This window comes from Rhinopithecus roxellana, chromosome 22 (assembly GCF_007565055.1).
Source record: "Rhinopithecus roxellana isolate Shanxi Qingling chromosome 22, ASM756505v1, whole genome shotgun sequence".
NCBI lineage: Eukaryota > Metazoa > Chordata > Mammalia > Primates > Cercopithecidae > Rhinopithecus > Rhinopithecus roxellana.
In genome coordinates this window covers 5,275,711-5,290,044 of record NC_044570.1, presented here as the reverse complement: position 1 = coordinate 5,290,044, position 14,334 = coordinate 5,275,711, and the positions used below count along the sequence as shown (strand labels likewise).

The following is a 14,334-nucleotide window of genomic DNA, read 5'->3' as shown; positions in this document are numbered from 1 at the left end:
AGTTTTTTTTTTTTTTTAACTAATTCACATAGTATTTTCACAAATACTAAATGAGTATTCTTCCACATCTTTGTACAAGACTTGGTGATGAGAAGCACTGGGTTTGAGAAAGTACTATATGCTTTGGTTAAAATTCCATGACGATGTACTCTGATTAGTTTAAATCCTGAACCTGAACTTAGCCTCACTTTGACTAATTGACAATGGAAGTAATTTATTTAAAATAATTTTATACTTAAAATACAAAAATTATGTTACACCTGATGTATGGGTTTTGCCTGTATATGTAATTATGATGTCTGCTTTCCAAATTACAGTCTGCTGCAAATCCTGAGACTCCAAACTCAACCATCTCCGGAGAGGCCAGCACCGAGTCTGCATCAGCTGCAGCTAGCCAAGACCATGTTTTACCAGAAGGCAAAATCATGCCAAACACTGTTTTTGTTGGTGGAATTAATGATAGGGTATTGTATTGATACCTCACTTTTACCTTAAAATACATTAAAAACAAAGGGATTTGGGCCCTGTTACTAATGTAATTTTTTTTTGTATTTCACAGAAGTTTACAATTGGTTTTATGTTTGACCCATAGGTACTAAAAATATCTTTGATGAAGACCTACTGGTCATTTGGGGATGAGTGAGGGGGGAAATTTCACCTTAAGGTAGTAAAGTTGTAGTAAATATGAAATTTTTGAATGCTGCATTTTTACTCTTGAAGTTCATTTCTTTTCCATAGATGGATGAAACTGAGGTTCAAAGCTGCTTTGGTAGATATGGTTCAGTTAAAGAAGTGAAGATAATCATGGATAGAACTGGTGTGTCCAAAGGGTGAGTAATTTTATCACAAATATCTGAACTCTGGTCACCTATAGGTATCAGAGACGACTTGAAAACTGATATTCTGACATTTGTATAAGTTAAATTTTTTGTATTGTTGATTTCTTTCATGTAGGGGATAAAAGGATATTGCCAACTCTTTTTCTTTCATCATTTTTCTTTTTCTTTTCCTTTTTTTTTTTTTTTTTTTTTTGAGACGGAGTCTCACTCTGTCTCCCAGGCTGGACTGCAGTGACACCATTTCGGCTCACTTCAAGCTCCCCCTCATGGGTTCACCCCATTTTTCTGCCTTAGCCTCCCAGCTAGCTGGGACTACAGCCACCTGCCACCACTCTTACTAATTTTTTTGTATTTTTAGTAGGGATGGGGTGTCACAGTGTTAGCCACAGTGGTCTCGATCTCCTGACATCATGATCCGCCCACCTGCGGTTCTCAGAGTGCTGCAATTACACGTGTGAGCCACCGTGGCCAGCCTATTTCATCATTTTTCTAATGTTTGTTTTTAAATGTCTTTTAACTGATATTCTGACACTTTTGTAAATGAAAATTTTTGCGTTGTTGATTTCATTCATCTAGGGGATGAAATGTTATTGCCAGCTCTTTTATTTCATCATTTTTCTAATGTTTGTTTTTAAATGTCTCCAATTTTTATTTCATACAAGTGAGTTAATCAGTTTTCTCAAGTAATTGTTTTTATCCTAGACTGCACAGTGTATCTTAAATTTTAACCACGTTGTCTTAGATAGTGAAATTCAGGTTCACAGATAATGAATTTTTTGTTAATCAGTGAAGTTTTCACGCTACCCTAATCTTAGCACACTTTGACATAGTTCCAGTTAAGAAAAAGTAATATTTATACTGGATCTGTCATGTACATCTTAACAAATACTTATCGTGGTATATTACTCATCTTTTGTTATGATCCCTTCTGTGTATAGAATAGTAGTAGCTCTGGACCATGTGCTGTATGATGATGATTTTATACTTCATCTGTCTTCTGCCTTTGTAGCTATGGATTTGTTTCCTTTTTTAATGACGTGGATGTCCGGAAGATAGTAGAAGTAAGTAATCTAATAGGAAAATCTCTTATTTTATTGATACGACATTTAGACTTAGTGAAATACTCAGTGTTGTGTAAAATTTGGAGAAAGATATGATACACTTTCTGTTCAAAACTGAAACTTAGAGTAACTTAACATAACTTGTTAGGTCCTGTTTATTTTTGACTAGTCACCTAGGTTCATGAACTACAAACGGGAAGGGTTGGAGATAGGGTGATGAAAAGTTTCTGATCGACTTTCACTTGATGGCTCTTGATACTGATTAGAGTAATAAGGGTAAGTAAGGTAGCTTCAGGGTGACCAATTTTAATTTGGTGTGCAGTAGTCACCGATCTTCTTTGATAATAGGAACTTGAGAAGGCTTTAGGTATTTACCCAGGTCTTAGAAGTCAAGACTTGAAAATTGATTCTCATTTTGTTACTGTTTTATTTTCAGTCACAGATACATTTCCATGGTAAAAAGCTGAAGCTGGGCCCTGCAATCAGGAAACAAAAATTACGTGAGTAGGAAAATAAATTGTTATTTTTTGACACGTGTAGCTTTTCAAATAACTAAAACTAGGCTTTTTATTCTTGCTTTTTATAAGGTGCTCGTCATGTGCAGCCACGTCCTTTGGTATTTAATCCTTCTCCTCCACCACAGTTTCGGAATGTCTGCAGTAATCCAAATGCTGAAAATTACCTGCAGCCCCCAATAACACTGAATCCTGTTCAGGTGAGAACTGCTTACGTTCCTGTTCTCTTGTTTATCGTAGTCATCGTACCCTCTGTGGAATTGTATCTACACTTTCCCTAGTAAGTGGCAATAGAATCCCTGTTTGAATACTCTGGGTGATGGGAAATTTACTACTTTTGTTAGAAATGTCTTATTCTTAGTGTGCGTTATGTGAGCTAAAAACCTTCTATATACTTTGTAAGTCTTTCTTCTAGAAATGACCTCTGTAGACACATGAACAAATCTCTTCTTATGTCTTCCTTTTTCACCCCATATAACTAGTACCTAAAGTAGAATTTGGAAGCAGCTCTCCTTATGTGTCGACGTAGTTTATTGTTCTCTAAGTTTAGCAGTTAATCTAGCTAGTCTGTACTTGCAGTGATTTCCAGATGCCTCCTCATATAAATTGGTGACTTCTGGGTATATTCTGGTTCTGGAATGGGTAGATTTCTGACCTGTTTTACTCTGTAAATTTCATGAGTTTCTGGCATGTAATTTTTCTGATGCTGGTTGCTTTGATATATAAAGTAGGATTTGACATACTCTGTCACTCATTGGTGATCAGTAACATTTATTTTCTTCTTCATTCTATTTATGCGTTAGTTTAAAAGACATTTTCATTGATGGAAAATATGGTAACAAAATAGTAGTGAAATAGTTTTTTGGAGTCTCTCATTTGTTGAAAATTTTCATCCCACTACTAGGTATATACCCAAAGGATTATAAATCATCCTGCTATAAAGACACATGCACACATATGTTTATTGCGGCACTATTCACAATAGCAGAGACTTGGAATCAACCCAAATGTCCATCTGTGACAGACTGGATTAAGAAAATGTGGCACATATACACCATGGAATACTATGCAGCCATAAAAAAGGATGAGTTTGCGTCCTTTGTAGGGACATGGATGAAGCTGGAAACCATCATTCTTAGCAAACTGTCACAAGAAGGGAAAACCAAACACCGCATGTTCTCACTCATAGGTGGGAACTGAACAATGTGATCACTTGGACTCGGGAAGGGGAAATCACACACCGGGGCCTATCATGGGGAGGGGGGAGGGGGGATGGATTGCATTGGGAGTTATACCTGATATAAATGATGAATTGATGGGTCCTGACGAGTTGATGGGTGCAGCACACCAACATGGCCCAAGTATACATATGTAGCAAACCTGCACGTTATGCACATGTACCCTAGAACTTAAAGTATAATAAACAAAAAAAAAAAAAAAAAAGAAAAAAAGAAAATTTTCCATGTACTTGAAACGTTTAGGGTATACCACTTCTTCTTTTTCCTTCTCTGAACAATGGCTAGAAAAAAAGCTCTATTTGTTTCTAACAGGTACTATGAGCCATTACTGAATCTGGGTGTATTCACTAATGCTGCTACCTGTATGTTTTCAATTAGTAAATGTTTATTGAAAAAGAGAAGACATTTTACTGTCTCCTTTCCAGTTGTGGATTAGGTACTGCCATTAGTTTTTGTAATGAGGTACAGAGAAAGCCATAATATCTGTAGAAGAAATGTAATGTTACCCTATACTGTTGTCAAATACACAACATCTAGAAGTATTTTGCCAAAGAGATAGGAAATGTATTAATTTAGCTTAAGTTGAAATCTATCCTAATGGAGCCTTATCACCAGTGTAAGAAGTAACTTCTGGGTGGGCATAAGTACACAGTATAAATAAGGTAAACTTTGTCTGGTGAAATAGTCACTTCTTTTGTCATTTGTCTGTTCTCCCTCCTGACCCAAAGGGTAGCATTTGACTGAGAATATTTTTTCCTTCATAAAGTCAGTCCTTCATTTAGAATTCTGCATTGCTGTATATAGAAAAATAATAGTTTAAAGTTTTTCATATTTTTGTTCTGTTGGGAATGATGTTTCTTTCTAATTTAAAAAAATTTTTACCATAGTAACCCATTATTTCAACTTTATTTTCAGGCATATCCTATTTATCCAAATTCACCAGGTGCAGTCATCACTGGATATCAGTTGCCTGTGTATAATTATCGGGCAATTGAAGAGGGAGGAAAATTATTTACTTTCAGATACCATTGAGACCTTCAACTTGCTTATACAAATTGCTTGAATGATTCATCAGTTTTTTGTTTTTTTTTTTTTTTTTTTTTTCTGAGACAGAGTCTCTCTCTGTCGCCCAGGCTGGAGCGCAGTGGCCGGACCTCAGCTCACTGCAAGCTCTGCCTCCTGGGTTTAAGCCATTCTCCTCCCTCAGCCTCCTGAGTAGCTGGGACTACAGGCGTCCGCCACCTCGCCCGGCTAGTTTTGTTTTTTGTATTTTTTTAGTAGAGACAGAGTTTCACTGTGTTAGCCAGGATGGTCTCCATCTCCTGACCAAGTGATCCGCCCATCTCGGCCTCCCAAAGTGCTGGGATTACAGGCTTGAGCCACCGCGCCCGGCCAATTCATCATTTTAAGCTAGTGAAATGTACCTAAAATTTAAGAAAACACTTAGCATTAGTGTAGTGAAGACCTCTATATTATTTAGAAGTGATGAAATAATATTTTTACAACAATATACTTAGCAGTAACTTTTCTATAGAACAGTTTTCTGAGATTTAGTGTTCCCTTCTTTGTATCAGCATGTGTTTCGTTTTTTGTCTTTGCTGTCAAAGAGCTAAAACATCCAGACTGACTTTCATGAATTTTGTAGAGATAGAGAGTGAAATAAAACCGTTACCCAGTTCTTGGAGCACACAGTTCCGATTGTATTTTTATTTTAGCTTGCTGCTTCATGATAGTAGTTCTCTGGGTCTGTTTTCATAAGTATGACTGTATATATGACCCATGATCATATCTATGGTAATAAATTCGAAAAACAAATATATTTGAGATTTCCACAATACCAACCCAGAAAACTGGAGAAGAGGTGAGGTTTTTCACATAGAAGTAACAACGAGAACGTTAGGAATTGGAAACCTAAAGTAGGTTTTTTTTTTCCTGTTCTGTTTCTTTTGTTACAATAACAAATGAACCAGAATATGTACTTCAGGAATGTTGTGTATCTCATGTGTTTTTGAAAACGTGAAGGAATATTTGAATGATCTTTGTTTTCTGTGTCTACCAGAAACTACAATACTTAGCTAAGTGGGGTGGTGCACACTTGTAATCCCAGCTATTCGGGGGGCTGAGGCAGCAGAGTCACTTGATCCTGGGAAGCAGATTGCCATGAGCTGAGATCCTGCCACTGCACTCCAGCCTAGGCAACAAAGGGAGACTCAGTCTTTGTGTAATATCTTTGTGTAAATATCTTGGCACCCTTGTCCTGTTAATTACTTGAGATTAATTGCTATGAGTGGAATTGCTAGGTGAAAGCACTTTGCCCCTTTTATAACAATTTTATAACGAATTCTCCTCGTTATTATAGTGGTGGGTATCCTCACCTGTCAAATTATAATACAGCTTTTCCATGGAACTCTTAGTAAATCATGTAGTAGTATTTTCTCACTGATGGTGTTTAGAGTGCTGTCTTTTCCACACCCATTCCAGTGAAAGTTATTAGGATTTATTAAATTGCCAGCCTAATAGCTGGAAAATATTACATTATGTTGATGTGCACTCTTTTAAATCATCAGTGAAGTTGACCTTTGATTGTTAGCTTTTTAAATTACCTTCTTAATTTTATTTTTATGGATTGATAAAAGCTTTGTATTAGTATTCACTTTTGTCATACATAGGGGAACAAATATATAGTAGTAGTAAGAAGGTAACCTTTATCTTATTCCTAATTTCAGTTGAGTTGACTCAACTATTTCACTTGCAAGTTTGATGACAGGGTAGAATTAGATTGATAGAAAATAAGATTCCTCTATTTCTGTTTCAGTTGAGTTTTTAAAAAATTTAAAAATGAATGCTGTATTTTATCAGATGATATTCAGTGATGAATTAAAGTAACGTATCCTGCGAATGGAGTATTCTTGCATTCCCAATATAAACTTTAACTCTTTATGTGCTGCTGGAATTTTGCATTTGTGTTGAGGCCGGGGATGAATCATCTGGATGAGGCTTTGTTACTTATATGCTTTTAGGTTTGTAAAATGTGTTGAGACATACTTTTTTCCTCTTTGAAAATAGAGTTTGTGTGTAGTATTCTTTTATTATCTGTGGCCGCAACCCATTTTGCAGGTCTCATATATACTTTTGCTTTCTTGCTTTTTCTTGCTTAGTTTTGCCAGGATTGTTTATTGCTTGAATTTCATCCTCCACACCCCAGCTCCCTGAGAATCTGCTCTTGGATTTACTTAAAGTTTTGGCCGGGCGTGGTGGCTCAAGCCTGTAATCCCAGGACTTTGGGAGGCCGAGACGGGCGGATCACGAGGTCAGGAGATCGAGACCATCCTGGCTAACACGGTGAAACCCCGTCTCTCCTAAAAAATACAAAAAACTAGCCGGGTGAGGTGGCGGGCACCTGTAGTCCCAGCTACTTGGGAGGCTGAGGCAGGAGAATGGCGTAAACCCGGGAGGCGGAGCTTGCAGTGAGCTGAGATCCAGCCACTGCACTCCAGCCCAGGCGACAGAGCGAGACTCCGTCTCAAAAAAAAAAAAAAAAAAAAAGTTTTGATTCTGATTTTCATGTCTTGTTTTCTTAACTTTAGCATTCTCTTTATTTGCTCCTCTTCCTGTTGTTGTGAGTGTAACTTTGATGACTACAAATGATAGACTTTTTCCTGGTCAGTTTGCCTAAATATCAGTTTGCTTCCATGTTTGCATAGTAACTGAATTAGGTAATACTGGCAAAGGAGCTGACATCCTAGGAGTTTAAATAATGATAATTTTTTCCAACCTTAGCTGTCTTTATCACTTGTTTGTTCCACATATAACAAGAAATATATTTGCTCTAAGAAGCAATGAGAGTTGTGTATATGATAGTCTTGAAGCTCACCCCAGTTTACTATTCCAACATTTCTCATTTCAAAATTTGCCAACTCACTTGAAGATATGATTAAGAGAATTATTTCTTTAATGCAGTTTCTTTTCAGGATGCTGTTGACGGTTGTGATAGTACTGTCTTTAAAATGAGACTTTTGCTTATCCTAAGCATACATTTACATTTTTGGTCATAGTTTAAAACTAACCAACGGTTGTCTATTGATTGTAGATTTTTTATTGTACATTATATAAGTATGAATACACACACAGTAGGAATTGAACTGTTCATGCTAATCAAGCCATGGTAAAAATGAAGTACATTGCAAAAATTGAAGTACATTGCTTACTTCGCTAGCTTTGAGTTCAACCTGCTGGCTGAATACGAGGACATGATGGCGCTATTAAAGTGATTTGGTGAATTTTGTATGTAGGATTTCAGTTAAGCAGGCAGCTAATTTGCAAGATCCAGGCTAAAGTCAAATTTCTTATAATATCAAATGCCCTTTTTCCTCTTTCCAAACTACTGTTTTTTCCAGTATCCATTTTACAATTGTATAGACTATGGGAATCATGAGAGAGCCCAGAGATCTTTTCCAACCATTCATTTTGAACCACAGAAACTGAAACTGAGGTCATGAAAAGATCTACTTTACTGAGCAGTGGAAGTCAGGTTTTTCCCAAACAATAATTTTAATCTTCAATTCTTGCGGCACTGTCACAAGGTGTCTTAACCACACCCTTTTCAAATTTTGGACCAAATAATTCCTTATTGTAGGAGGCTGTCTTTACATTGTAGGATGTGCAGTAGTATCCCTGGCCCTTCAGCCCATCAGATTCCAGGAATACATCTCAGTTGTGACAACCAATCTCTAAACATCGCTAATTGCCCCTGGGGCTCAAAAATCTTCCCCAGTTGAGAATCAGTACATTTCCATATCCTCTCATAATCTGACACAGTTTTCTGCCACATGTTACACTTCTCAATTAAAATACATCCAAACACTATGGTGCAGAGACAATACTGTAATATAGATTGTTTATCAAAGACAAATATATCCAAATTGCATCCACAAATCAAGGGGGAAATGAAAAGGAGAAAAAGAAACTACAAGAACTTCAGAATTTCAGAATTGCAGCTTATTTTCCAGTATTATTCTGTTTGGGATTTCTGAATGAACTGAGAAGGGATTGGTAAATTGTAGGGAAGGGAATTCTAATCAGCTTCCCAGCAGTGCAAGATAATGCAGCTTAATATCATTTAGAAAAACAATAAAGTAAGACGTTTTTAGAAAGGAAGATCTTTAGAAATAGTTTTTTAAATTTTTCTTCCACATCATTGTCATGAACTAGCCCTATTAAAGGAAAGAATTAGGAATTAGTTATAAATCCTAAATAGCAAGTACAGGCACAAAAGAATAGAAAAAAGCAATAAACTCAGCTTTTGTTGATTTGACAATTTAGATTTCATCACTAGTAAAGCTGTGTAGAATCAGTAACTTCTAGCAGATAATTAACAAAGCAGGAACTCTTTCTTACTGACTTCTGTAGCATCACTGTGCTTTTCAAAAGGATACACAGTTCTTTTGTCTTGTTTTCTTTCATACAGGTATATGTGTAATAACTTACTCTTTACAGCCTTTTGTACTTTTATAGTCAACAGGCACTTCACCAGTGATTTTTAAATTAATGATGTGTCACAATTTCCTGATGTTTCAATTAGTTCTTAATTAAAATTTCTTCAAAATAAGTCAACTAAAATAGTAAAGCCTAAAAAGAAACTTGAAAAAAAATCTACTGAAAATAAAATTCAAATAAAGGATACTAACTTATACTGACATACCACTTTTACCACTTTATACGTACAAAATGAATTTACAGAAGTTATCTCATTTCATTCTCAAAGCAGTTTTCCCAGAGATACACAGCTGGCAAGTCAGTAGATTATAACCGCTTACCTGTAAGGGATATAAACTTAGCTCTCCTGGCTAAATTAATTTTTCTTTCACTATGCTATATTGTTTCTCCAACATGGATAGTACTTATGAATACTACTTCAGAAAATTTTTCATTAACCTTAGAGTCTACTGTGGAAAGTATAAAGACAGTTCTGATCAGAACCTAGAAAATTAATGAGTTATATGTATGTGGTTTTTTTAACTGAAACTGAAGATGGTATCATTTATATCTGTCAGCCCATTGTGAAAATTAGAATTATCATCGTACCGATTTGGTGTTAGGAAGAAAAATGTGATTTCAAAGGTGCTTTGAACACCCTGGCGTTAGGGAGGAGGATTATAACCCTTTTTTTAGAAGGAGCTGTGACATCTGAGGAAGTAATGTTTCTATGATCCATTTCCAAAGTAAAGCAGGCATACGAATACAGGGAGTGTTAACATTATAAAACTCATGTTAATTTTGGTGAAAAAGGCAAAGCAAGACAAATTGGTTTAAAACTTTGAGACTTACTTTGTTTTCAGTGTGGCTTTTTTGTTTTTAGATTAATCCTTAGTCTACTTAGTAAAGTAGAAAGTTGTTTATGTTTACAGAGCAGGATGATTTTAGTAACTAATTTTTAAAAACCTGAACTTTCCAGTTTATATTAACTAATTCACATCATATTTTCACAAATACCAAATGAATATTCTTCCACAGCATTGTACAAGACTCGGTGATGAGCAGTACTGGGTTTAAGAAAGTGCTGTATGCTTTGGTTAAAATTCCATGCTGATGTACTCTGGTTAGTTTAAATCCTGAGCCTGAACTAAACGGCACTAGTGACTAATTTACAATGAAAATAATTTATATAAAATATTTTATACTTAAAATACAAAAATTGTATTTCACATCATGTTTGGGTTTTGCCCATATATGTAATTATGATGTCTACTTTCTAAATTACAGTCTGCTGCAAATCCTGAGGCTCCAAACTCAACCATCTCCAGAGAGGCCAGCACCCAGTCTGCATCAGCTGCAGCTAGCCAAGGCCATGTTTTACCAGAAGGCAAAATCATGCCAAACACTGTTTTTGTTGGTGGAATTGATAATAGGGTATTGTATTCATATTTCATTTTTACCTTAAAATAACATTATGAACAATGGGATTTGAGCCCTTTTATTGATTTAATGATTTTTGTATTTCATGGAGGTTTAGAATTGGTTTTATGTTTGACCCATAGGTACTAAAAATATCTTTGACAAAGAGCCATTCATTCATTTGGGGATAAATGTGGAGAGAAATTTTCGCCTTATGGTAGTGAAGTTGTGGTGAAATTGAAATTTTTGAATGCTCTTTTTTTACTCTTGAAGTTCTATTCTTTTCCATAGATGGATGAAACTGAGATTAGAAGCTACTTTGGTAGATACGGTTCAGTGAAAAAATTGAAGATAATCACGGATCGAGCTGGTGTGTCCAAAGGGTGAGTAATTTTATTAAGAATATCTGAAGTCTAGTCACTTACAGGTATCACAGAAGACTTCAAAACTGATATTCTGAAACTTTTGTAAATGAAATTTTTTGTCTTGTTAATTTCTTTCATGTAGGGGATAAAATGTTATTACCAGCTCTTTTATTTCATCATTTTTCTAATGTTTGTTTTTAAATGTCTCCAATTTTTATTTCATACAAGTGAGTTAATCAGTTTTCTCAAATAATTGTTTTTATCCTAGACTGCACAGTGTATCTTAAATTTTAACCACGTTGTCTTAGATAGTGAAATTCAGGTTCACAGATAATGAATTTTTTGTTAATCAGTGAAGTTTTCACACTACCCTAATCTTAGCACACTTTGACATAGTTCCAGTTAAGAAAAAGTAATATTTATACTGGATCTGTCATGTACATCTTAACAAATACTTATCGTGGTATATTACTCATCTTTTGTTATGATCCCTTCTGTGTATAGAATAGTAGTAGTTCTGGACCATGTGCTGTATGATGATGATTTTATACTTCATCTGTCTTCTGCCTTTGTAGCTATGGATTTGTTTCCTTTTTTAACGACGTGGATGTCCGGAAGATAGTAGAAGTAAGTAATCTAATAGGAAAATCTCTTATTTTATTGATACGACATTTAGACTTAGTGAAATACTCAGTGTTGTGTAAAATTTGGAGAAAGATGTGATACACTTTCTGTTCAAAACTGAAACTTAGAGTAACTTAACATAACTTGTTAGGTCCTGTTTATTTTTGACTAGTCACCTAGGTTCATGAACTACAAACGGGAAGGGTTGGAGATAGGGTGATGAAAAGTTTCTGATCGACTTTCACTTGATGGCTCTTGATACTGATTAGAGTAATAAGGGTAAGTAAGGTAGCTTCAGGGTGACCAATTTTAATTTGGTGTGCAGTAGTCACCGATCTTCTTTGATAATAGGAACTTGAGAAGGCTTTAGGTATTTACCCAGGTCTTGGAAGTCAAGACTTGAAAATTGATTCTCATTTTGTTACTGTTTTATTTTCAGTCACAGATGCATTTTCATGGTAAAAAGCTGAAGCTGGGCCCTGCAATCAGGAAACAAAAATTACGTGAGTAGGAAAATAAATTGTTATTTTTTGACACGTGTAGCTTTTCAAATAACTAAAACTAGGCTTTTTATTCTTGCTTTTTATAAGGTGCTCGTCATGTGCAGCCACGTCCTTTGGTATTTAATCCTTCTCCTCCACCACAGTTTCGGAATGTCTGCAGTAATCCAAATGCTGAAAATTACCTGCAGCCCCCAATAACGCTGAATCCTGTTCAGGTGAGAACTGCTTACGTTCCTGTTCTCTTGTTTATCGTAGTCATCGTACCCTCTGTGGAATTGTATCTACACTTTCCCTAGTAAGTGGCAATAGAATCCCTGTTTGAATACTCTGGGTGATGGGAAATTTACTACTTTTGTTAGAAATGTCTTAGTCTTCGTGTGCGTTATGTGAGCTAAAAACCTTCTATATACTTTGTAAGTCTTTCTTCTAGAAATGACCTCTGTAGACACATGAACAAATCTCTTCTTATGTCTTCCTTTTTCACCCCATATAACTAGTACCTAAAGTAGAATTTGGAAGCAGCACTCCTTATGTGTCGACGTAGTTTGTTGTTCTCTCTATTTTTTTTTTTTTTTTGGGATGGAGTCTCGCTCTGTCACCCGGGCTGGAGTGCAGTGGCCGGATCTCTGCTCACTGCAAGCTCCGCCTCCCAGGTTTACGCCATTCTCCTGCCTCAGCCTCCTTAGTAGCTGCGACTACAGGCGCCCGCCACCTCGCCCGGCTAGTTTTTTGTGTTTTTTAGTAGAGACGGGGTTTCAACGTGTTAGCCAGGATGGTCTCGATCTCCTGACCTCGTGATCCGCCCGTCTCGGCCTCCCAAAGTGCTGGGATTACAGGTTTGAGCCACCGCGCCCGGCCTATTGTTCTCTAAGTTTAGCAGTTAATCTAGCTAGTCTGTACTTGCAGTGATTTCCAGATGCCTCCTCATATAAATTGGTGACTTCTGGGTATATTCTGGTTCTGGAATGGGTAGATTTCTGACCTGTTTTACTCTATCTGTAAATCTCATGAGTTTCTGGCATGTAATTTTTCTGATGCTGGTTGCTTTGATGTGTAAAGTAGGATTTGACATACTCTATCGCTCATTGGTGATCAGTAACGTTTATTTTCTTCTTCATTCTATTTATGCGTTAGTTTAAAAGACATTTTCATTGATGGAAAATATGGTAACAAAAGAGTAGTGAAATAGTTTTTTGGAGTCTCTCATTTGTTGAAAATTTTCAATGTACTTGAAATGTGTAGAGTATACCACTTCTTTTTCTTTTTTTTTTCTTTTTTTTTTTATTATACTTTAAGTTCTAGGGTACATGTGTATAACGTGCAGGTTTGTTACATGTGTATACTTGTGCCATGTTGTTGTGCTGCACTCATCAACTCATCAGCACCCGTCAACTCATCATTTATATCATGTATAACTCCCCAATGCAATCGCTCCCCGCTCCCCCCTCCCCATGATAGGCCCCAGTATGTGATGTTCCCCTTCCTGAGTCCAAGTCTCCTCATTGTTCAGTTCCCACCTATGAGTGAGAACATGCGGTGTTTGTTTTTCTGTTGTTGTGATAGTTTGCTAAGAATGATGGTTTCCAGCTGCATCCGTGTCCCTACAAAGGACGCAAACTCATCCTTTTTTATGGCTGCATAGTATTCCATGGTGTATATGTGCCACATTTTCTTAATTCAGTCTGTCGCAGATGGACATTTGGGGTGATTCCAAGTCTTTGCTATTGTGAATAGTGCCGCAATAAACATACGTGTGCATGTGTCTTTGTAGTAGAATAATTTATAATCCTTTGGGTATATACCCAGTAGTGGGATGGCTGGGTCATATAGTACATCTAGTTCTAGATCTTTGAGGAATTGCCATACTGTTTTCCATAATGGTTGAACTAGTTTACAATCCCACCAACAGTGTAAAAGTGTTCCTATTTCTCCATATCCTCTCCAAAACCTGTTGTTTCTTGATTTTTTAATGATTGCCATTCTAACTGGTGTGAGATGGTGTCTCATTGTGGTTTTGATTTGCATTTCTCTGATGGCGAGTGATGATGAACAATTTTCATGTGTCTGTTGGCTGTACGAATGTCTTCTTTTGAGAAATGTCTGTTCATATCCTTTGCCCACTTTTTGATGGGGTTGTTTGATTTTTTCTTGTATATTTGTTTGAGTTCTTTGTAGATTCTGGATATTAGCCCGTTGTCAGATGAGTAGGTTGCAAAAATTTTCTCCCATTCTGTAGGTTGCCTGTTCACTCTGATGGTAGTTCCTTTTGCTGTGCAGAAGCTCTTTAGTTTAATT

At 36.3% G+C, this 14,334-nt stretch overlaps 1 protein-coding gene across 2 annotated transcripts in view; it reads left to right on the top strand.

The window, feature by feature from the left end:
* Positions 1-425: 425 nt before the first annotated feature.
* The window catches only part of LOC104655798 (deleted in azoospermia protein 1-like), a 61,224-nt gene continuing 47,315 nt past the window's right edge, over positions 426-14,334 (top strand). Inside the window, exons 1-10 of one of the 2 annotated variants that reach the window (XM_030926259.1) lie at positions 426-464; positions 739-830; positions 1,849-1,900; positions 2,337-2,400; positions 2,488-2,636; positions 10,416-10,562; positions 10,839-10,930; positions 11,488-11,539; positions 11,976-12,039; positions 12,127-12,275. In XM_030926259.1, the coding sequence (XP_030782119.1) occupies positions 426-464; positions 739-830; positions 1,849-1,900; positions 2,337-2,400; positions 2,488-2,636; positions 10,416-10,562; positions 10,839-10,930; positions 11,488-11,539; positions 11,976-12,039; positions 12,127-12,275 (900 nt within the window). Of the gene's footprint in view, positions 465-738; positions 831-1,848; positions 1,901-2,336; positions 2,401-2,487; positions 2,637-4,568; positions 4,641-10,415; positions 10,563-10,838; positions 10,931-11,487; positions 11,540-11,975; positions 12,040-12,126; positions 12,276-14,334 lie in introns of both variants that reach the window. The other variant, XM_030926260.1, reaches the window with a different exon arrangement.